The 22,393-nt window shown below is 38.8% G+C and overlaps 1 protein-coding gene, 1 long non-coding RNA gene and 5 other non-coding genes across 12 annotated transcripts in view; 6 read left to right on the top strand and 1 right to left on the bottom strand.

The window, feature by feature from the left end:
- The first annotated feature begins 1,238 nt into the window (after positions 1–1,238).
- On the top strand, positions 1,239–4,961 carry LOC132842838 (uncharacterized). Its single transcript, XR_009648072.1, has 7 exons — positions 1,239–1,308; positions 3,286–3,346; positions 3,531–3,583; positions 3,894–3,957; positions 4,156–4,198; positions 4,402–4,450; positions 4,661–4,961. It is a non-coding gene; the product is annotated as an uncharacterized LOC132842838 (long non-coding RNA).
- LOC132843738 (small nucleolar RNA SNORA16B/SNORA16A family) lies at positions 2,622–2,763 on the top strand. The gene has a single exon (XR_009648266.1). It is a non-coding gene; the product is annotated as a small nucleolar RNA SNORA16B/SNORA16A family (small nucleolar RNA).
- On the top strand, positions 3,625–3,764 carry LOC132843739 (small nucleolar RNA SNORA16B/SNORA16A family). Its single transcript, XR_009648267.1, has one exon. It is a non-coding gene; the product is annotated as a small nucleolar RNA SNORA16B/SNORA16A family (small nucleolar RNA).
- On the top strand, positions 4,004–4,085 carry LOC132843737 (small nucleolar RNA SNORD103/SNORD85). The gene has a single exon (XR_009648265.1). It is a non-coding gene; the product is annotated as a small nucleolar RNA SNORD103/SNORD85 (small nucleolar RNA).
- Positions 4,233–4,363, top strand: LOC132843746 (small nucleolar RNA SNORA44). The gene has a single exon (XR_009648273.1). It is a non-coding gene; the product is annotated as a small nucleolar RNA SNORA44 (small nucleolar RNA).
- Positions 4,495–4,567, top strand: LOC132843751 (small nucleolar RNA SNORD99). The gene has a single exon (XR_009648278.1). It is a non-coding gene; the product is annotated as a small nucleolar RNA SNORD99 (small nucleolar RNA).
- A 557-nt stretch (positions 4,962–5,518) lies between the features above and the next one.
- The window catches only part of ctps1a (CTP synthase 1a), a 55,701-nt gene continuing 38,826 nt past the window's right edge, over positions 5,519–22,393 (bottom strand). For 5 of the 6 annotated variants that reach the window (XM_060865740.1, XM_060865742.1, XM_060865741.1 and 2 more), the window contains 17 exons: positions 17,547–17,727; positions 17,227–17,397; positions 16,480–16,580; positions 16,258–16,374; positions 15,491–15,574; positions 15,302–15,382; positions 12,616–12,767; positions 12,262–12,394; positions 12,008–12,096; positions 9,901–9,995; positions 9,758–9,820; positions 9,632–9,675; positions 9,440–9,536; positions 9,288–9,343; positions 7,493–7,589; positions 6,825–6,969; positions 5,519–6,675 (listed from right to left, as the gene is read on the bottom strand). In XM_060865740.1, the coding sequence (XP_060721723.1) occupies positions 6,591–6,675; positions 6,825–6,969; positions 7,493–7,589; positions 9,288–9,343; positions 9,440–9,536; positions 9,632–9,675; positions 9,758–9,820; positions 9,901–9,995; positions 12,008–12,096; positions 12,262–12,394; positions 12,616–12,767; positions 15,302–15,382; positions 15,491–15,574; positions 16,258–16,374; positions 16,480–16,580; positions 17,227–17,397; positions 17,547–17,724 (1,788 nt within the window). In that variant the 5' untranslated portion in view covers positions 17,725–17,727 and the 3' untranslated portion in view covers positions 5,519–6,590. Of the gene's footprint in view, positions 6,676–6,824; positions 6,970–7,492; positions 7,590–9,287; positions 9,344–9,439; positions 9,537–9,631; positions 9,676–9,757; positions 9,821–9,900; positions 9,996–12,007; positions 12,097–12,261; positions 12,395–12,615; positions 12,768–15,301; positions 15,383–15,490; positions 15,575–16,257; positions 16,375–16,479; positions 16,581–17,226; positions 17,398–17,546; positions 17,728–18,552; positions 18,714–22,393 lie in introns of those variants that run through there. The other variant, XM_060865739.1, reaches the window with a different exon arrangement.

Here is a 22,393-nt window from a genome sequence, read left to right as displayed (position 1 = left end):
ACCTCCATTCTTCTGGGAAGGCTTTCCACTAGATGTGGGATTGTGGCTGTGCAGATTTGTGTTCATTCGGCTAAAAGAGCTTCAGTGAGATCAGACACTGATGTTGTTAGAGTGGAGGTCTGGGGTTCATTCTGTGTTCCATTTCATCCCAAAAGTGTTCAGTGAGGTTGAGTCGGAATCAGGGATCTGTGTAGGACACTCGAGTTCTTCCACTCCAAACATAACACACCATGTCTTCATGGAGCGCTGTGCTTTGCGCACAGGGGCATTGTCATGATGGAACAGGGTTTGGGCATACTAGTTCCAGTGAAAGGGAACTGTAATGCTAGATACATGTACAACTGTGTGCTTTCAACTTCATGGCAAATGTTTGGAGAAGAACCACAAATGGTTGTGATGGTCAGCTGTCCACATATAGTTTTGTTCATATAGAAGTATATGGAGCTAGTTTTACCTTTAGGATGAAGTGATTAGTGAAGCTGGATGAGTGAATTCGATTTTAATTTGTGAGATTTCAAAGCACCTTACAGCGTTCCAAAGAGGATAAATAGTAGTTTCCCATTGGCAAAAAAAAAGCATTACTCATGAAACAGGATAATTATTTAGTGTTTTAAGTGCTACAGTCTCAAACTCATGGCAACATTTCCAGGAACAGTAGTGCATGTATAGCTCAATGACAGGGATAGATGGACATTTTACACTATTAATGGCTAAAAATGCAGATAGATATATCTACAAAAATATGAAGCTTTATTGTTCATGCTCATCGTTAACACTAACAGACTGTAAATGAATGTTGTTGTTTTTTTTCTAGATGATGTAAGTCCCAACTTTAAAAAAAATGTAAGACACATAAATTATGATATTTTTTTCCCCAAACATTCGTCAGCTATAAAGTAAATAAGATAAAATAAGATAAAATAAGATAAGACAAGATAAGATAAGATAAGATATTCCTTTATTTGTCCCACAATGGGGAAATTTCTCTGTTTACAGCAGCAAAAAATATATAAAAAGAATAAAGAATAAAGACATGATATAATATACAGTATATACAAAAACAAAAATGTATAAAAAGAGTAATGGTTACACTAAATGTCATTATGACAGTAAATTATTACATGTCAGATATTATTACATGTTGTTATATCTAGTATCTACATTTTGTTTGTTATACTTTTCAAACATAAGACTACATTTCCCACAATGCCGTGCGGAGCCCCTCAGCCAATCAGCGTGCAGAAGATGTACACATAAGAGGAAACGCAGCCTTTCTTCTTCCTCTTGCTCTGTGCTGCAGCTCCTATGGTAAGACTTTCTCTTATCCTAAAGCATCGTGCGATTTTAAACAGAACCTTGTTGCTTGTGCTTATATTGTGTTACGTTGAGGGATAGAAAATGAGATTTGTTGACAATTTTCAGGAAGTAGGAAGAATTTTCAGGCTTTTTTTTTTTGCACGTATCCACGTGTTGCTGCTTCATGGCTGAAGTCGTTGTGGGTAATAAAGTGTTTGTCTTCGGATCAGGACTGAAAATTGTTCTCATGCTGAAAGATCATGGTTTATATTCATACCAGTGTTCAGCAGGATTCTCTCTGGGGTCTTTATTTAATCATATGAGGCTGTATTTGGGGCTTAAATGTAATATTGTCCAGGCCCAAAGCAGCCTGTTTAAATACAAATGAATGAAAACCACAGTTTCATACACAAACTATAATACATGATCAGTCCAGCTTGCTTTAACATAATGGTACAGATTACTAAAAAGCTTTAGTCCTTTTTTTAAGTTAAGCAGCTTTTTGTTTTCTGGAGTATTTTGTTTAACTCTTGATCTTTTGTTAAACTTGCATGAACCATGATACCCAGAGATCCCTTATGTAGATTAGATTAAACTTTATTGTCATTACACATGTACAAGGCAATGAAATGCAGTGTAGGTCTAACCAGTGTGCAAGTGCAGGATATACAGTGTTTACAACAGTTAAATAAAGTGGTAATATGGAAGTAATTTACGTGTGTGTGTGTACTATGAACATAATATACAGATTTACTGAAACTTACAGAAGGATATGTGCAGTAAAAATATATGGCTAAACCTATAAACAGTAATTTACATATGTGTATGTACTATGAATATAATATACAGATAAATATATGTACTATGAACAAATATACAGATGGTTATTACTATAAACTGAAATTAACAGAAGGGTATGTGCTATAAACAAAAATGTACAGGATATGTACAATGTAGGAGTGACTCTGGAATTACAGCCAATTTCTATTGAGTGCTCCAGGAAAAAAAAAAACAATTGAACCTGTATTTAACCCGAATCTGCAAATGTACAGGTTTATTAATGAGATTTGCGTTCTGTACTCCATTAAGCACCAAGTGCATGCTGGGTTTGTGTGGGCATTAAACAGCCTTAAAGGCCAGCATCAGTTTTCACCACTGTTTGGTGTCCTAAAAAAAGAAAAACTTTAAGGATCTTTTGTTCATTCTCATTATTGCAATGTAGACATGGATGATCCTGTACAGTGACTAGATATTTATATCTATGTGGTTCAGGTGTAAACATAAACATTAATTTGACTCTGGTTTTATTTTAAAGTGTTAAATCCATGGGCTCTTATCGAAGGCGTTTCCTGTTTCTTCCTTGGCAGGTAGCGATCAAAAAGGAGCCTAAATTAATCACTTTTACCGACGGTCGCTGTAGGGCTCGATCCTGTAGCCGCTTCAGCAACATTAAGGAAAAGGACATGTTAGTTTTGGTGGTTTTTAGGGTCTTGTTAGTTGAACAGATTGTGGTAGACTAGTGGTTAAAGCGTTGGACTTCTGATCGGAAGGTCGTGAGTTCCCAGGTCCTATGTAAATACAAATAGTCAAAAAAATTGAATTAAATAATACATTGAAAAATAAATAAATTGTACGTACAGTTATAGTGCTATAGATGATAGAATGGAATAGAATATCCCATTGAGGGGGATGTGGTAGCCTAGTGGTTAAGGTGTGGGACTACTAATCAGAAGGTCATGAGTTCAAATCCCAGTTCCACCAAGCTGCCACTGTTGGGCCCCTGAACAAGGCCCTTAACCCTCAATTGCTCAGTTGTATAAATTGAAATGTCATTCTGGATCAGGGAGTCTTGTAAAAGTCTACTTTCTTAGTGTTCTCTCGAGTTGTTTTGTGGTTAAACTAAGTTCTTGCTCTACATGTTACCATTTGTTGCTGATGATAAATTGTGATCAGTAACATGCCTTCTGGTTCTTTTGGTTCTTGTTGCAGCTCAGTCAGTATGTTCAGATTGCTGGATTCGACCCAGAAGAAGAAAATGACCTCCTCACTGGTAAGCGCCATTCTGCTTGTCCTTTAATGCTATGATTTGGCTGTGATTACTTACTTGCCCTATCTGAGTAAAAACTTACTGTTATGAGAATTTTAACCTCAATCCTGAGCCATTAAGAGCCTTCCTTTTTAAATGTTTGCTTGTTTAGTATGACTTTAACAAGAAACTTTACCCCATGTAACAGGCGAATGCAGTTGGCTGAAATTCAGACGATGTGATGCCGTATTGATCTAAAAGGTAACCGCTTGTTTTTGTATTGTGCATCATTTTTCGGAAAACTCGGCTCTTATATCGAAGGCGTTCCTGTTTCCCTGTAGCAGGCGACGATCAAAAAGGAGCCTAAATGATCACTTTTACCGACGGTCGCTGTGCGGCTGCACCCATAGCCACTTCAGCAACATTAAGGAAAAGGACAGTTTACATTTACTGAGATTTAACCTGTTTAAATCTGTGTAAACGTCTCTAGTATGAAGCAATTTGATGGACAAATTGTAATGCGTTACTTGCTGTAAGGTTTAGGATTCATCCTGAGCTCTGTTCTTTACAGACGAGAGCAAGTCAATCTTGCTGAAAGCCAGAGGTGGTGGTGATCCTGGAGACTGACCCAAAAGGTAACTTGCAAATCCTCGTCCCTTTTTAACCTAAAGCTTTGCTTGTCCTGACTGTGATGACCCACTTGCCCTATCTGAGACGAGCTCTGTTATGAAACAATCAAAAATCCTCATTTCTCTGAGTCAGTGTATGAACCAGGACAAGGTAATTGACCTTGATTTTTTTTAAGCTTCATGGTAATTTCTCTTGTCTCTTAGGTTGGAATTCACGTCTGCTGTTTGGGTGTCCGCCTTGACTCAGGTAAGAGGAGTTGATGGTTTTGCTGTGTTTTGTAATGCACGGTTTCTGAGGATCTTTGCTCTTGGCGGTGAGACAGATTCTCCAACTACGTGCTACAGTAAGGGGGTGAATTAGGCTGCTCGGGCTGAAATGTGCCTGCTGCAGCTACGCTACGTCCCTACATCTGTCTAACTACGTCGTCTCATTTTGTTTCTCTTCTGTAGGATGCCGTCTGACGCTCGACACCAGACGGCGACGTGCTCGATTTCGCAGGTACGTCCGTACATATTATTTTCCACTTGTATATTATTTTCAAAGCTGATCGATGATGAATCCATTTTTATTTGTGACTGCTGGATGAAGCTTGCGGATATGGGACTGAGATCAGCTGATGTCTGCCATTGTTACCTTTTGTGCATTAGTTTGTACTGATACCATAGTTTTTGCAGTAATCCTGCAATTTGTTCTTGTTCACTTGTACAGAAACGACTGGGTGTAATGGTGCCAGATGCCGATTAGCAACTGTGGAACGAGTGATTTCAAGACCTGTAAAATCTTACAAACCAACTGCTGGTTATGTGAAATTTACTGTTACTCAGTGTACACAAGGTTAATAAAAAGCCAGTGAGCTGAAATTGAACTTTTAGTGAGGATGTAACTAGATTCTATTTTATTCTCTCGCTCTCTAATTTATTAGTCTTTATTTGATTGGTCTATTTGTTCTGTTCTCTTTTTGTGCACTCAACAATAAAAAAATAAATAAATATTAAAGTGGTACAAGTTATGATTAAGTGTACTTTTTTTTTTTTTTTTTTTTTTAATGTTCCAAAAAAAATTCAAATTAAAATCCTTCTAGAAATTCCCGAGTACAAGTACATGGAATGTACTAATTAAATTATTGTTCAAAAAAGTTTGGTATTGAGAGACTTGCTGATCATCAAATCTAAATCAGCAAATCTCAATACCAAACTTTTCTGTACTAAAGTTCAAAAAGCTTTACAGTGAAGGAACATAATTTCTTGCTCTTTTCTTAAGTGACAACCTTTTAAACTCAAATTACTTATTTTCTACTAAAATCTATTGAAGGGTTTATTTAAACCGGTATATAGTATCATGGTGTGTGCCCAGTGCAGATAGCAACCAGAAATGCAATTAATATTTATCTACAGAAGTGGATTAAGTGGCCTTAAGGCTACAGTATATGTGCAGAAACAAACCTTACAACTTAAATACTCTAAAAATAAAACCTGGGTTGCCAGAATTAATTAGCCAAGTTTCTAAGATGCGTCACTGACACTTGCAAACTCTGCTTCATAACATTATACATCTTAGACACAGGAATTTCTAAAATAAGTATAGTTTTATTTCTATTATATTCCTTTAGATAGAACACACAGCATGATTTCTCCATTATTTAGAAACCACATTATAGGAACTGATAGATACTTAGTTCTTATTGTGTTTTGATGCATTTTATTTGTGCGCTGAAGATTGCAGTGATGTCGTGGCTCAGCTTGTCGTCTCGCAGGATGAAACCCACAGTCACACGTTTTAGTGAACTAAACGTTTAATGAGCAGAACAGGAAACATGGTGAAGCCTGTGCAGTCTCTCCTCCTGGCTTATTACAATAAAACCATTTAAAACACAGATAAATGTATACATTATGCAGTTGACTGTTATATATTTTGTACACACTCGCTTCATAGTACAAGGTAAAACTGCAGCGGCCACGAGAAAATCCTGAGTTCAGACAAAGATATACTTAATATTATTATATTTCTGATGCTGGAAGAAAAAAACAAACGTAGAGTAGAATGAAAAATATACAACCTCCAATTAAACAGGCTATAAAAGTCAGAGCCAATTACTGGGTTTCTTTTGTAAAATACTGCAGTCCTGCACCGAAGACAAAAAGAAACATGCACACACACATGCTTGTTACAGAACAGAAAGCATTATAGTATCAGGAATTTCGTTATATACAGACCTGCCAACTCTAACAGTTTTCCTGCTCAGGGTTATAGAGGTTTATTAAGAGAGCTAGAATTAATTGTAGTCAAGTGCTTAAAGAGCAGGTAAAAAGAACATTTCCGCAAAACACAGTTTTACCATTCAGGTTACTCGAGTGTGTGCTCAATAACATGGTCACTTGAGTAATTACACCAGATCTTTTCTACAACTTTGGAAAAATCTGCAAGCACAGGATTCCTTTTTCAAACTCATTACCAGGGAAGATGTGCATTTCGGAAATGAAGTCAATTCAACTCAACGCTATGTTTAACTCCTAGGTGTGTGGTGCAATGTATAAATGTGTAGCTCCTCCACAACCTAGGTGTGAAGGTTAGCAGGTCTGTTTAAACCACAGTGAACTTCTGAACCGATAAAAAGCAGACGTCGTGTTTAAGGACCGGATCAGTCGTGAGACATGGGGTGCAGTTTGAAATCTGCGAGCTCTAGATCTGGAGAACTGCTGCCACTGCGATCGCTGTACATGTCTCTGTAGGGAGGGGGGGGATAGAGAGAGAATGAAACAGAGAATATGAGAGAGAGAGAGAATGAGAGAGGGTTTTAATTAAGATATATTTTATTTCCGAAATCTCTCTGTGCGGCTGAATAAAGCCTTCAGTGTGCCGTTATGCTTCGTACCGTGGCGAGAGCCGGCAACCTTTCTGTAGGTAGCTGTGTAGTTTCCCAGCCGCGGCCAGCAGCAGACCAAAGTAAGGTGGGGACGGTTTTATTGGCCGGGACGTGAACTCAGGATGGTACTGCACACCCACGAAATACGGATGATCTGAGACATGGAGGGAGAAATGTTTGGGCTTGCATGTGCACAAGTCTCTGACTTGAAGCAAAGTAGACCGACTTACATTAATAACTTAATGTCTGAAGGAAACCTGTTCTTTTTTTTTTTTTGGAATGGACATTTCTGGTAAAATTGCTGAAATCTATATATTTTAAAATATATTTTTAGTTCCCATTTTGAAATAATTGTACATTTCATGGTTACAGGCTCAGTGAATATTTTTTTTTTTTCAGTAAAAAAAAAAAAAAAAAAGTCTAAATTTCTCGGTACAAATGGGCAAAAATAATCAAAGCTTTAAAATAAAGTTATTTTAGCAAAACCACGTGCACCCCGATTCTCTCTAATCCTAGTGGCCCAACTTTATCTTTTGAGAGTGAAATGATTCTGCAGCTTCACTCATGTGTATAAATTGCTTTGTGAGACAGGAAACACCTGTGTACCATCAGATCATGGTGTTTAAACACTGAGGAAACAAAGCAGATGTGACTTCCTTTAAAAACATCTCACTCACCATCCAGCTCTATAATCTCCATCCTCTCTCCCTCCACATCTTCGCCCACAAAGCGGAAGCCTTTCTCCTCGAAGTACTGCTTCAGCTCTGGATTGACCTGCCGAGGCAAACGCAAGTCTATTCCTGTGCACTCGCTAAAGTGTGTTTATGAGGCTAAAGATTGTTTCTCCTTACACTGTATCATCTAGTGGAGGTATTGTTTATATTTGTTGCTGTTTCATGAGATTTGCAGGATTCTTTCTACTGGTAAGCGTTTATGTTTAGGTAAGCGCTGTTCAGCTCCCTGAGGTTGAATAAAAATAAAATAAAAATAAATTAAAAATAACTATTAAACAGAATTACAATATTTACAGAAGAGAAATTAGATGCAAAATACAAATACAAAGACCAACAAAACATACATAACAGCCAGTATGATCTCTTCTGTAAATATTGTAATTGTTTGCATAATAATAATAATAATAATAAAAAAAAAAAAAACTATTAAATGTAGAAAAAAGCGGTTAAGGTGTTGGATCATGGATCAGAAGGTTGCAAGTTCTAATCCCAGGTACATCAAGCGACCACTTCTGGGCCCCTGAGCAAGGCCCTTAATCCTCAATTGCTCAAAAAAATGGCTGTGTCTTTGGACACCGGTCACTAAATGGGCTGTTGGCGATCAGGTCACATTAAACTCTATAGTACGTCTGATCTCGTCTCGTGACCAGTTCCTTCACTCTGCAGGATGTTTGTCTGTGAATCCTAACATCATACTCAGTTTTCTTGTTTCAGAGGAACGAAGGACAAATCACTCGTCCAACGACGTGCTGAGGTCGGTCGGTTATATAATAAGAATCCTCTTGTGCTTTGTTACAGAAATGATCATCAAGAGCTTGTTTTCTACAAACTGTTCTGAATTTGCTTTTCCTATTAAAGGTAGGGTCTCCGATTTTTGAGAAATGCTTCAGAAAACTGAGTCGGGCCAAATAATAAACAAAAATCAAAACAAACGTGTAGCCAATGAGCATAAAGGGGCGGGTCTTGTCAACATGCAGCGGAGAGAGTGTTCAGTGCGCATGTGTGACATTAGCAGAAAGTGGTTTTAACATTGACATGGAGGATAAAAACAAAGAAAGAAAGCGGAGAAAGGTTTACGATAAGGCAAGAAGTAGGACCCGTGTTAATATAGGATCAGCTTTCCAGCGCTGCAGAGAACTGAAGGAGCAGGAAGTTGGCACATATTCACAGATTGGAGTTTCCCGAGTCAATAACTCCTGAGCTAAACGCTGTTACTACACAAATAACACCTCTTTTCTATCGTAGTAATGTAGAGACACAGCTACAACCGCGTTTTGCTAGTAACAGCGTTTAGCTCAGGAGTTATTGACTCGGGAAACTTGAATCTGTGAATATGCACCAACTTTACTTAAGACGCCGAGGCGCTTTTTTCCTTCTCGATAGGTGAGTAACGTTGGTTTTGCTTTGTTACACAGAACTAATATATGCCGTCCTTTGCATGATTATGCTTGTGTGTCATTTTTGCTTGTTTGTTTATCTGCAATCGTATTGTTCTTCACTTCAGCTATGATAAAGACACAGTTCTTTCCATTAGTTGCCTGGGTTACGTATGTATTTGTGGGCGGAGCTTTCAATACAGGGGTGGGACCCATTTGGGTTAGGGGTGTGTTTGTTTTGGTGATTTCAAATGTCAACATTGGCTTTCAAAAATCGGAGACCCTGCCTTTAAACCTGCTTGTAAGGGAAGCTCGAGAGCACCGGGTTATAAAATTGTATGAGCAAAATGTAAGAGACGTACTTCAAAACGATGTCTGTGCCTTTCATCGACATAGTCTGCATCTCCATAAAGTTTTCCTGGAAAAAGACGATAGTTTAGATACAGAAAATAAAAACGATAGCTGCTGCTTTAACCGGCAGAACCCAACAAATTCATCAGGTCTCGGTTCTTACTCAATATACTAGTCTGGTTCTTGAAAATGGTCCGTCGCTTCCCTAGCCTCATTGTGCCACCCATTTGTCCTGGATTGTGCTCAGGCATATCGATCACCTACAACACACAAACCCATACGTTCATACATCCGCTGCTTACGTTAGATCTGTTCTCTTTGTTTATATCTAATCCTTTTCTTCTCATAAACTTACCACAGGATGTTTTGATTCAGGGTCAAACTCAGTAGAGTTAGCATCTGTTAAAGCGAAAGAAAGAGGATTAGCAAAAAAAAAGAAATCTGTACGAGTTGAGAATGAAGAGCAGGAGGAACAACATACCTGCCCAGCCCAGGATATTCCGGGCAAATTCACAAACAGCGAGCTGCATTCCCAAACACACACCTAAAAGCCGCAGCACAGATTAGTCTCTCTTCAAACAGAATCAGTCACTGAAATTCTCCCTAAAGCCGTTTTGCTCTTACCTAAAAAGGGCTTCTTCTGTTTGCGGGCCCAGCTGATAGCCTGAATCTTGCCTTCGGTCCCTCGGACTCCAAAACCTCCTGGGACCAAAATACCACTGCGAGCAAATGAGTTCATATCAGTTAATATACCTGATTAAAGACGAATACTAATTCATACAGTCTTTACAGGCTAGAGGCCAGAAAATTCACTATGAATTAATTATCAAATCATATTAATTATGAAATATTTACTAAAGAAAACAGATGGGACCAAAGATATTCGTCTAACACGACATATTCAATATTCTTAAATTAATTTGACCTTTAAAAAAAATAAAAAATACAAAATCTGTCTTAATTTAAGAATATTTACAGTGGGGCTCGAAAGTTTGGGCACCCCAGGTAAATATTTGTATTAATGTGCATAAAGAAGCCAAGAAAAGATGGAAAAATCTCCAAAAGGCATCAAATTACACATTAAACATTCTTATAATTTGTCAAAAAAAAGAGTTAGATTTTATTTCCATCATTTACACTTTCAAAATAACAGAAAACAAAAAAATGGCATCTGCAAAAGTTTGGGCACCCTGCAGAGTTAATACCTTGTACTGCCTCCTTTGGCAAGTATCGCAGCTTGTAAACGCTTTTTTTATAGACAGTCAAGAGTCTTTCAATTCTTGTTTGAGGTATCTTCACCCAGTCTTCCTTACAAAAGCCTTCCAGTTGTTTGAGATTTCTGAGCTGTCTGTCACGCGCTGCTCTTTTAAGGTCTATCAGATTTTCAATTATGTTGAGGTCAGGAGATTGTGAAGGCCATGGCAAAACCTTCAGTTTATGCCTCTTGATGTAATTTAAGGTGTGTTTAGGATCATTATCCATTTGTAGAAGCCATCCTTCTCTTTAACTTCAGCTTCTTCACAGATGGCATCAAGTTAGTGTCCAAAATTTGCTGAAATTTTATTGAATCCATTTTTCCTTCTACTCGTGAAATGTTTCCTGTGCCACTGGCTGCAATACAACCCCAAAGCATGATTGATCCACCCCCATGCTTAACAGTTAGACAGAGTTGCCCTTTCTTCTCAAAACGTACCTTTGCTCATTCCGGTTCCGGTTCGGTTCCAAACGCGGTTCCGATGCGATGACGGGCAAAGCGCTGGGAGCGGTCACTTTAAATAGCCATGTCTTACCTCATGAATATTAATTGTTTTACAGTCACGCAACCAAATTAACGCAGCTTACCACAGAAATCAGTCACTCGTGCTGCTGTGCTGAGGTACGCTTTGTGTTAAACATGTCTAAAAAAAAAAGTCTAAAGTTTGGATTCATTTCCAAAGCTACAACAAGGAAGTAAATCTCCCCCCTCTGAGAGTGTTTTCTCCACAGCTGGAGATACAATAAGCCAGGAAAGGTCTCGTCTTCTCCCAGAGAAAGCAGACATGTTAATGTTTCTTCAGAAAAATTGCTAACTGTTTTGCTAAGTTGTAATTCTGGATGTTAAATATGATGTTGGATTTATTTCAATTTAAATTGATATGAACTGAAATGCTCTGTTTAAAATATTTAAAGAGTGATTAATAAACACAAATGGAATTGTTTCTGTATTGTGCATTATTTTTCACATTTCTTTTATTATGGAATCGGAATCAGAACCGGGAATCGTAAGGCAGAACTGGAACCGGAATCGGAAAATTTCTTTTGATACCCAACCCTACTGAACATACAGTAAAAGATAAAATAGGAACCGTTTTTTCATAAGAATTCTTAAATGGTTTCATTTTTGCATTTTTTCCCCCCAAATAATTCTGGAGCTGAACAAAGCTTCAATTCTCTTATTGAATTATTAATTATTATTACGCTTTCCTTAGGTTTAGTTTCATTAAAAAAATATAAATAAATAAATAAATAAATTTGTTTCAGATAAAAAGCCTCTTTGGTTTATGCTTCATTTCTTTTATTAATTCTTATAACATTTCATTTGAAGGCTCGTCGCAGGATGTCGCAGGTACAGGATCAGTGCACGATTATTATTGTTTTTTTATTTTTTAAATAAATCATGAGTCATAAAGATGTGATTTGTTCGCAACCAAAAATTCCTCATTTTTATGTGCAAGCTGATTGGTAGACTTACTCTGCACTGCACAGCTTCTGCCAAGCTTCATGATATTTTACAGGCTCTTCCTGCAGAGTAGCAGGCTCCAAATCTGCTGAATCGATGTACTGGCAGGGAAAGAAAGAAAATAAATAAATAAATAAAAACGCCCAAGAGGTTAGAGAACAGACCGTATACTGCGGTTTTTCCTATTTCTACACATCCGAGTAGCAGTTCATCATCTCTGATGGCATTTTTACTCAGAATCATCAGTCCAGACAGCACACACTTACTTTAACCTCTAGTTTATGGCTGATGGCGAGGGCTGAGTGCTCCAGGGCTTTAATAACCGAAGCGTACGAGTCAGAGAACTTCGTGTACTTCCCAACCAGGGCGATGGAACAATGCTCCAACAGTCTGTCTGACCTGAGACACAAACAAATAAGAACTCTGAATGAGAAAAGGTGTTAATACAGAAACGTCAGAAAGCTACTGAACAGCCACAATACGCAAAATAGAAAAGAAAGATGGGGAGAAACGAGCCATATAATTGTGCATGTGCAGCTTCCTAACATTATAAGATTATGTCTATTACTCATGCTCCTATATCAGATCACTCTTAAAGGAACACACACTTTTGCACACACCTGTCTGACATCTCTTTCCATTTAGCGAGCATCTTCCTGGGCCTGCCCTCGATGGGCAGATCGAGCCTTCGGCAGAAGTAGTTGACGACGCCCTGCACCTCCAGCAGCAGCGGCACTCTGTAGATGGAGGACACGTCATGGACGCATATTACCTTGATAGATATGGGAGAACGTAGGATTAATAACACTTCAGTAAATGCAACGACGCAATACTTTCAGATAAATCTTGTAAGATATAGTAGCTCGGTGAGCAAGGTGTTATACAGTCGCTCACGATGAGAGTGTATTTGGCAGATGATCTTATCCTGAGCAACAAAGGGCCTTGCTCAGGGGCCCAGCTGTAAAGCCGCCTTCACACTGCACACGACAAATGACCGCAGATAAACCGGAAGTCATTCATTTCCTATGGAGAGTTGCAAGGTCGCTGCGTGAGGTGCCGACCACCTGCGGATCCGTAATTTTCGGATCCGATTTGAGCGTTGGATCCGTTAAAAAAATTGAACTTGTGCGACTACACCGCATCCGATATGCCGACCGGATGTGATGTATTCTAATGTTGTCCTATCAGGTTCGTGCGCGAGAGATGATAAGAATTATTGAAAAGTATTAATATTAACTTTAGTATTTTTTAAACTTTACCAAAAACAATCTTTTTGTTTTAAATACATTGTTATTGATAAAAAAGTAATAAATTATTAATATTTATATTGTATTATTTTTAATGCTGTGTCCATGTTTCCTCAAAAACTATTCACGGTCTTTCTGGATTTATTGTTGTATTGATTGTTTGTATTTACTCCTTCATTAATTAATTCCTTCATTCACCATGATAAATGGAGGGAGAATACAGGCTCTTGCTTTTACTCTCTTACTGGAGACGCAAAGAAAACATTGCAAATCAGTGTGTATAAAACACCACCTGACTCGGAGAAAAAGTCTCGGTGAGTATCACCGTTTAGTGCAAGAGTTGCGCCTTAATGGAGAACATTTTTGTCACGATCATCTAGTACTGGGTTTTCCGAGACCGCGAGAATTAACTTCTCTCCCATGTTGACGTCTACACGATTATATTGCATATTCCGTGCGACTGTCACTAGGGGGGCGAAATCCGACAGTCGTGTCCGTTTGTCGTGTGCAGTGTGAAGGCGGCTTAACAGTTTGGTAAGCCTGGGATTCAAACTCACAACCTTCCTATCAGTAGACCAATAACCTTAAACACAAGGCTACGGCGCCAAATACTGAAAGCATAAATATACTAAATCATATGTACAGTGTGTACCGCTGATGTAGCAGCTTAGTGGTTAATGTGTTGGACTCCTAATTAGAAGCTTGTGAGTTCAAATCCCAGACCACCAAACTGTTTGAAGGTTAAAGTGAAGTGGTCCTGGGACCTTTAGCAAAGACTTTAACCCTTGACTGCTCAGTTATATAAATGAGCTGAATGTTAGTTGCTCTGGATAAGAGCACCTGCCATCTGTCATAAAGGTCCACGAATAAAACAGCTAAATATTCCCAACTAATATATTCCCAACCTCACATATAGAGTCAGGTCCACTGGCGCAATTCCTGAAGGGTTAATGCACGTTTTTTTTTTTTTTAAACTACATGGACTAAAGCTAAAAACTGACTCTTTTAAAAATCACATCGGGGCAGTTTTGGATCAAACCCGACTTACTGCGGCCTTAAGAACAGAACTTTTACGAGGTTATCAAAATGTATAATTATAGTTATTATAAAGTAATTATCACTAGAATAAAATGGTCTGTACAGACAGGATCATTCTCAGAAATCCTTTACAATTCTCCTAATGGAAGAGTGAGGTGTAACAGCATGCTGCTAGATCGCCAGGCTTGGAAAATTACAGTCCAATTACAACTTGCATTAAATTTGATGTGTAGAGCTTTTAACGCTGGACGTTGTCACAAAGCAGCTTTACAGAAATCGATATTTCAGATTTATTAAGGTGTCTGTAACGAGCAGGTCAGCGGTGACGCCGGGGAGGAAAATCTACCTCTGAGACGTTATGAGGAAAAAAAAACCTTGAGACACAAAAGGGAAGCCATCCTCATGTGGGTGAAATTCAACTGTTCAGTGATGGAAAACTTAAAGGATTTTTCTTTACACACCAAATGGGAACATGATGCAAGTGCTTGTAAGAGTTCACACACACACACACGCACTTTTAGACACACGTGTGCACACACAAAATGTGGTGAATTTTTAGGTCAGGGTTCAGACACACACACACGCACTTTTAGACACACGTGTGCACACACATAATGTGGTGAATTTTTAGGTCAGGGTTCAGACACACACACACACACGCACTTTTAGACACACGTGTGCACACACATAATGTGGTGAATTTTTAGGTCAGGGTTCAGACACACACACATGCACTTTTAGACACACGTGTGCACACACACAAAATGTGGTGAATTTTTAGGTCAGGGTTCAGACACACACACATGCACTTTTAGACACACATGTGCACACACACAAAATGTGGTGAATTTTTAGGTCAGGGTTCTCACACACACATGCACTTTTAGACACACATGTGCACACACTCACAAAATGTGGTGAATTTTTAGGTCAGGGTTCAGACACACTCTTATGCGCACACTCGCGCACTCACACATGCGCACACTCACACCTCTTTTTAAGTCAGAAGCTCAGATCTCACCTGCTCAGGCTCGACATGACAGAACATTGAGATCTTCTCCTTCACTGAGTTATCCAGCGGAGTGGAACAGCGGCACATGATCTGAAGAAATTAAAAGCAGAGCTGTAATGATATACAAACTAAGGCAGCACGGGCAGGATGGGAAACTACGGCTGCAATGTTTAAAATGTAAATAAGAAAATAGCTCACCAGGTCTGGAGAAAGGCCGAGTCCTCTCAGCTCCCTCACGCTGTTCTGCGTGGGTTTGGTCTTCTGCTCACCTGTAGCACTAGGCTAAATATCAGACATAAAAACAATCGTTTAGATATTTTATCACTTCATCATTAAAACAAGATTTATAATTGTCTGATTTTTGGTAGATGATATTTTGATAGATCATAAACAACAAAAATAAACAAAGCAGAATTTCTAATCTCCAGCTTAATCGATACTAAAGTTTAAATGAACATGTTAATGATGAGAGAAGTCAGATGAGGATGATCCCGCTGGCAGGAAGTCTATAATAAGTGACTTAACTCTACAAATGTACTGATCAGAAATTTACATTTACATTTCCAGCATTTGGCAGACGCCCTTATCCAGGTCCAGATCCACTTACATCATCTTTTTCTTTTTTTTTAATACAACTGAGCAATTGAGGGTTAAGGGCCTTGCTCAGGGGCCCAACAGTGGCAGCTGGGTGGATCTGGGATTGAACTCACAACCTTCCGATCGGTAGCCCAACACCTTAAATACTGGGCTACCACACACCCCAATGAAATGACTGTTGTAGTTCAACGAGATGCTTTTCTGCTCGACATGGCTGTCTAGAGTATTTATTAATTTTAATGGAACCTTCTTGTTTACCTTGAAACAATTTCGAAAATGAATGAATGAATGAATTTCAGCCTTTATTATCACCACATATACATTACAGCACAGCGGAATATAGTTTTAGTTTTATGGTGTGTATTTACCTGAGGAACAAGACTGACATGGATGTTACAGAAATTTTCCTTCTTCACTTTAAACTGAAACTGTCTGAACGCCTCGATGAAAGGCATGCTCTCGATGTCTCCGACAGTACCGCCCAACTACACACACACAGACATTATCTTCCATATAGAGAATTTCAGCAAAACCAAGCATTTTTTTTTTTTCTTCAAGATTTGTAAACCTGTTAAAATATTTCACCTCACCTCAATAACACACACTTGAGGCTCTACACCGTCTTCATCCACTGGGATCTTGGCTTGCTTCATCACCCACTCCTGAATGGCATCAGTTATGTGAGGCACCACTGAAATATAGAGTTTATTTACAGAAATTCTGATTTAATATGACTTTTACTGTATGCAAGCTGAAATTTAAAAAAAAAACTTCAACACACACACACACACACACACAGTACAACTCAAACCAAGCACTCCTGACTGAGAAAGTGTGTGTGATCAATATTACAGATATAGAATAAAAATAACTATTTCATCAATGTATATACTAACACATCAATGTGACCATCACGGTTATTAAGCACCAATAAACTTCTCACTAAAAGATTGTGTGTTTAACTGTGTTCTGTCTCCAGTACATCTCATCAAAACATTCATTTGGTAACCAACTGAACCGGAAAACTATCTCTGAATTAAAAATTACTAACAATCTCCTCCTGAGACTCTGTGGATGTTTACACCAGTGTCAGTGTTCAGTATTTAATGCTTAACTCCATACATTTTTCTACCAGTTTTTTTTTTGTTATATATATATATATATATATATATATATATATATATATATATATATATATATATATATATATATATATATATATATATATATATTTAATCTCAGTGTATTTTGTTTGAACATTATCTCTTCTAGTTCACTATATGTGTATTTGTTTAATCTTTTTTTTCTCTCTAAGCAACACAGTTGTACAATCCTACCCTGCACGGTCTTGCCCAGATAGTCTCCTCGTCTCTCTTTGTTAATGACTGACTGGTAGATTTTCCCAGTTGTGAGGTTGTTGTCTTTGGTGAGACGGATGTCCAAGAAACGCTCGTAGTTCCCCAGATCCAGGTCCACCTCTCCTCCGTCGTCCAGCACAAACACTTCACCTAAACAGAGCACACCCGCTAAGATTTCAGCTCAATACGTTAAGGAAATCGACAAGCTCAAGAGCCACACTGCTAAATAACCAAAGCCAAGAAAACCATCCAAGGATCCTTTGGTATCAGTGCTGATTTAATGCCTTGTTTTACTTTACCGTGCTCATAAGGAGAGAAGGTCCCAGCGTCGATGTTGATATAAGGGTCAATTTTAATGGCTGTGACATGAAGACCGCAGGACTTCAAAATCGTCCCGACGCTGCTGGCGATGATGCCTTTCCCGATCCCCGAGATCACACCTCCTGTGACCAGAATGTATTTCATCGTGGCAATCATAGGCTTTGAAGAAAAGAAAAGGAAACAAAAAAACAGGGTCTTTAAGAACCAGAAAACAGTCAGCATGTGAAGCAATACTTTTGATTGTGAAAGGAGAACTATTTTAGACTCCTATCTATATGCTGGTCACTTAACAACTAATATCTTTGACCAATAAGAGGTTACATGAGGACAGATTGATAGACCTTGAGAAGGACCAGAGAGAACCACCACAACGACCGGCACTCTAGTGATGTTATTTAGACAGTAGAGCCATTTTTGTCATGATATGTCATCAGTAATGCCTTCCCAGTGTTTCAATGTCTGCTAATAAGCACAATCTTTATTTATTTCCCCCCACAAAGTGCTCAGTTGTGCTATTTGTTTTTTCCTGACTCTTCACTGGTGCTTTAATATAAAAATCCAAACCTGAATTGTTTATTGGATGCATTACATGTCGATCATTAACAAGCCCTAATCAGGAGATAAATTTTTTTGACAATTTAAAAAAAAAAAAATGCATGAGACTAAATCAGGATTAGAAAGATTGGGAGATCAACAAGCTATTGCACAAAAGCCGTACTGCTGGTCACTATGTGTTGATGCACTTAAACGTAAATAAAAGGTGCGCACGTGGTGCATTTCCCCAAACAATATCTGGCACGCGCTCGGTGGCTCCGTCACAAAAATTGCGCGCGAGCATCTTTTAGACACGTTCAAGATCACTCCAGCTGAATGTGTTGATCTAGTGTTGGGCAAATATATCGACGCGATACACAACCGTGAAGAAAAGGTGATGGCTGCACTTTAAAGTCTCTAATCATCTGTTTAACATCTTGTCAGACTCACCTACTAGCAGAGAAAGACACAGACCAAATGAAAATAAATGCCACAAGGTTACAGGCGAAGACACTGATCCAGTGGTAAAGAAACGTGTTCAGGTTTCAGCAGATCCTAGTGAACACCATAGTGTGATTACACGTGCTTGTGCCCCTGAGAAACCGGAACAAGATAGGAAAGAGCGCGAGGACACATGAAGAGCTTCCCCACTTTCAAAATAAAAGACTCTGCTGCAACTTCCAACTTGTTCTGGCCTGGATAATAGTAGTAGTAATAATCATCATCATCATCATCATCGTCAGAAGGAGCTTTATTGCCAAGTATGCTTGTGCATAAAATGAATTGGGTTCACACAGACAACATAAATAAGATGAGAATAAAAATAAATAAATAAAAATACACATATGTAAATACAAATAGTCAAAAAAATTGAATTAAATAATACATTGAAAATAAATAAATTGTACGTACAGTTATAGTGCTATAGATGATAGAATGGAATAGAATATCCCATTGAGGGGGATGTGGTAGCCTAGTGGTTAATGTGTGGGACTACTAATCAGAAGGTCATGAGTTCAAATCCCAGTTCCACCAAGCTGCCACTGCTGGGCCCCTGAGCAAAGCCCTTAACCCTCAATTGTTCAGTTGTGTAAATTGAAACAAATTGTAAGTCACTCTGGATAAGGGTGTCTGTTAAATGCCAGAAATGTAAACGAATAGAAGAGAATAGATGGAGATGCGGGGATTTACTAGGATGGAGGTGGTAACAAATTAAATATAAGGTTATTGAATAATGGGGGAACATTTAACTGTTCATGAGGTAGATTGCCTGGGGGAAAAAACTGAAGTTGATTGTTTGCTGTTTTGCACAACCCTGTACAATATCTCAGGTAACTGCTGCTATAACACTGTGTTCATTCCAGAATTTCTGCACAAGTAATATTGTTGAACATACAGTATTTACACTGGTCGGCGCTGTTTCCGTCTATTGTCTCTTTTGTATTGTCTTTTGTGTATTGTTTTGTAATTTTTTTGTTTACACTGTATTTTGTCCTGCACTGTCTTGTCTGTGTTGTTTGTCTTGTCCTGCACTGTGTGCACCAGGTTGCACAGTTGCACTTTATGTATCTAGGACTAACTTACTAAGTCCTTGTCTCTGTCTTTGCTTTATGTAGCACCAAGTTCCTGGAGAAACGTTGTCTCATTTCACTGTGTACTGCAACAGCTATATATGGTTGAAGTGACAATAAAAGCTTCTTGACTTGACTTGACTTGTTCTTGTGCCTGGTTGTGGTACAAGTTCAAAAAGTGGATGACTTGGATATATATACAGTTCTTGAAGGGTGGGCAGGGGAACACCAATAATTCTATCAGCAGACCGAACCGTTCTCTGTAGTCTTCTGATGTCTGATTTTGTAGCCAAACCAGACAGTAATTGATGTGCACAGAACAGACTTGATGACGGCTGAGTAGAACTGTTTCAGCAGCTCATGTGGCAGGTTAAACTTCCTCTAAGAAAGTACATGCTCTGTTGGGCCTGTTTTACAGTGGTGTTGATGTGAGTGTCCCACTTCAGGATCTGGGAGATGGTGGAGCCCAGGAACTTGAATGTCTTCACTGCAGCCACAGTGCTGTCCATGATGGTGAGTGTGGGAAGTGCAAGGTGGTATCTCCTGAAGTCCACTATCATTTCCACTGTTTTGAGCATATTGAGCTCCAAGTTGTTGTGACTGCACCACACAGACAGCTCTTTAACCTCCTGTCTGTAGGCAGACCTGTCTCCGTCCTTGGTAAGGCTGATGACTGTAGTGTCATCCGCAAACTTTAGGAGCTTGACAAAGAGGTCATTAGAGGTGCAGTTGTTGGTGTACAGGAAGAAGAGCAGTGGGGAGAGAACACAACCTTGAGGGGTGTCATTGTTGGTGGAGTGGCTGTTTGACATGAATTTCCCCAGTCTCACTAGCTGCTCCCTATCTGTCAGAAAGCTGGTGATCCACTGACAGCTAGGAACAGTTTTTGTTTGGTCTGGAGGAGTGCTGGAGATGGTGTTGAATGCTAAACTGAAGTCTACAAACAGTATCCTCACATAAGTCCCTGATTTATTCAGGTGTTGCAGGATGTAATGCAGTCCAAAGTTTACTGCATCATCTGTTTACTGTTTGCTCGATAAGCAAACTGCAGGGGAGTTAAGTAAGGGGCCGGTGAAGTCTTTCAGATAAGCCAGAACCAGTTTTTTTCGAACGACTTCATGAAGATAGATGTCAGTGCCACAGGTCTGTAGTCGTTAAGTCCTGTTCTTGGGTTTCTTTGGGACGGGGATGATGGCTGAGCATTTGAAGCAGACAGGGACTTCACACAGATCTTCAACAGATTACTGGAACTGTGTGAAGTCCCTGTCTGCTTCAAATGGGCCAGCTGGTCAGCACAGGTTTTCATACAGGCTTGTGTCACACTGTCTGGGCCTGGTGACTTTCTTCTTTTTTTTTTCTTCCTGAAGACCTGGCGCACGTCATCTTCACTGATCTGGAGCACAGCGGAGGGGGGTGGGGGGTTACTGGAGGTGTTAAAGGTTGGTCAGATCGTCAGAGCAGGTATGGGGGGTTTCAAGTTTACAATAAAACTAAGCGACTTGTGGATTCACGACAGTGTCTTGTAGTGTCTTGTAGTTGTTGATGGCTTCCTGGCCTGATTATACAACACCCTGTCTCCATTTCTGTAGGCATCCTCTTCGGTCTGACGAAGGTGTCTGAGACTTTCTCTGAAATCTGGGAAAAATTCGCAGTAATGTTAAAAAATGGCAAGATCCTCCAAATGTCGTGGAGTTTGCTAGATTTTGTGTTGCTTTCTGTAAAATCCTTGAGGGTCTGCTTATTATCGTATCGGATCCATGATGTCAGTATAGTTTACTAATGAGTTTCATCCTGTTTTGACTTTAATTGTCACCTTTTAGGTCTGCAGCTTTTTCTCAGCATCTTGCACATACAATATTTTATTAAAGGTGTTTCTAAAACCTCAATCTTTTACATATTTGTAGAATAATAAATGTAAAAATGGAATGCTTTTAACAAAGCTATGAAAAAATATGAGGATGAAAAAAGGCCAGAAAGGTGTTTGCCTTTATGTCAGTGTAGCTTTTATTAATTAAATAAATAATTCCTGCCATTTCCATTTGATTGATTTGAACAGGAGGTGGCGCAATTGCTCCACTATCACCTCAAAGCACTATTTCAGACAAAAAAACAAAAAAGGATAGAAAGAAATGAATACAATTGAACACTTAAGATTTCTACTGCAAATGCCATGCTAACAAATAAATTTTTTTTAAAGTACCAGAGTAGCACTGTACAAACTCCATACCTAAATCAGCACCTGCTTCTTTCAAACCATGTCAGAGTTATTCATTATACTTTCTTTTTATGGCTTCTGACAATTTAGAAAATAACATGGTATTTTTTAGCTAATAACAATAGATGGACGCAATTGTACTGAAACTCAACTCACTGGTATTATTCATGTTCGGTATCATAGATGATTTAGTTCCAGTTAATCTTTTGAAAATGTCCCTATTCTTACTTTATGTATGGACCTATTGTGTTCCTGCATGTACAATGTACAAATGTATGAAGCTAAACTGGAGGCTCATTTACTTGTTAGCAACATTAGCCTTAAGGCTCCAGTGCAAAACTAAAGAAGTAAATAAATAATTAAGTAAAAAGAAAAAGAAAGCAGGCACGGAACACGTGACTACACTGCAGTATTGATCTTGCTGCCAGATTGAAATTCAGGAGAAAGGAGTTCTTTGTACCACATGTTGTATTTAATCACAGAAACACATTGACCTAGCTGCTAA

The sequence above is a fragment of the Tachysurus vachellii genome, chromosome 3 (genome assembly GCF_030014155.1).
Source record: "Tachysurus vachellii isolate PV-2020 chromosome 3, HZAU_Pvac_v1, whole genome shotgun sequence".
Lineage (NCBI taxonomy): Eukaryota > Metazoa > Chordata > Actinopteri > Siluriformes > Bagridae > Tachysurus > Tachysurus vachellii.
The sequence above is the reverse complement of the archived record's forward strand: the minus strand, read 5'-3'. Positions and strand labels throughout refer to the sequence as shown.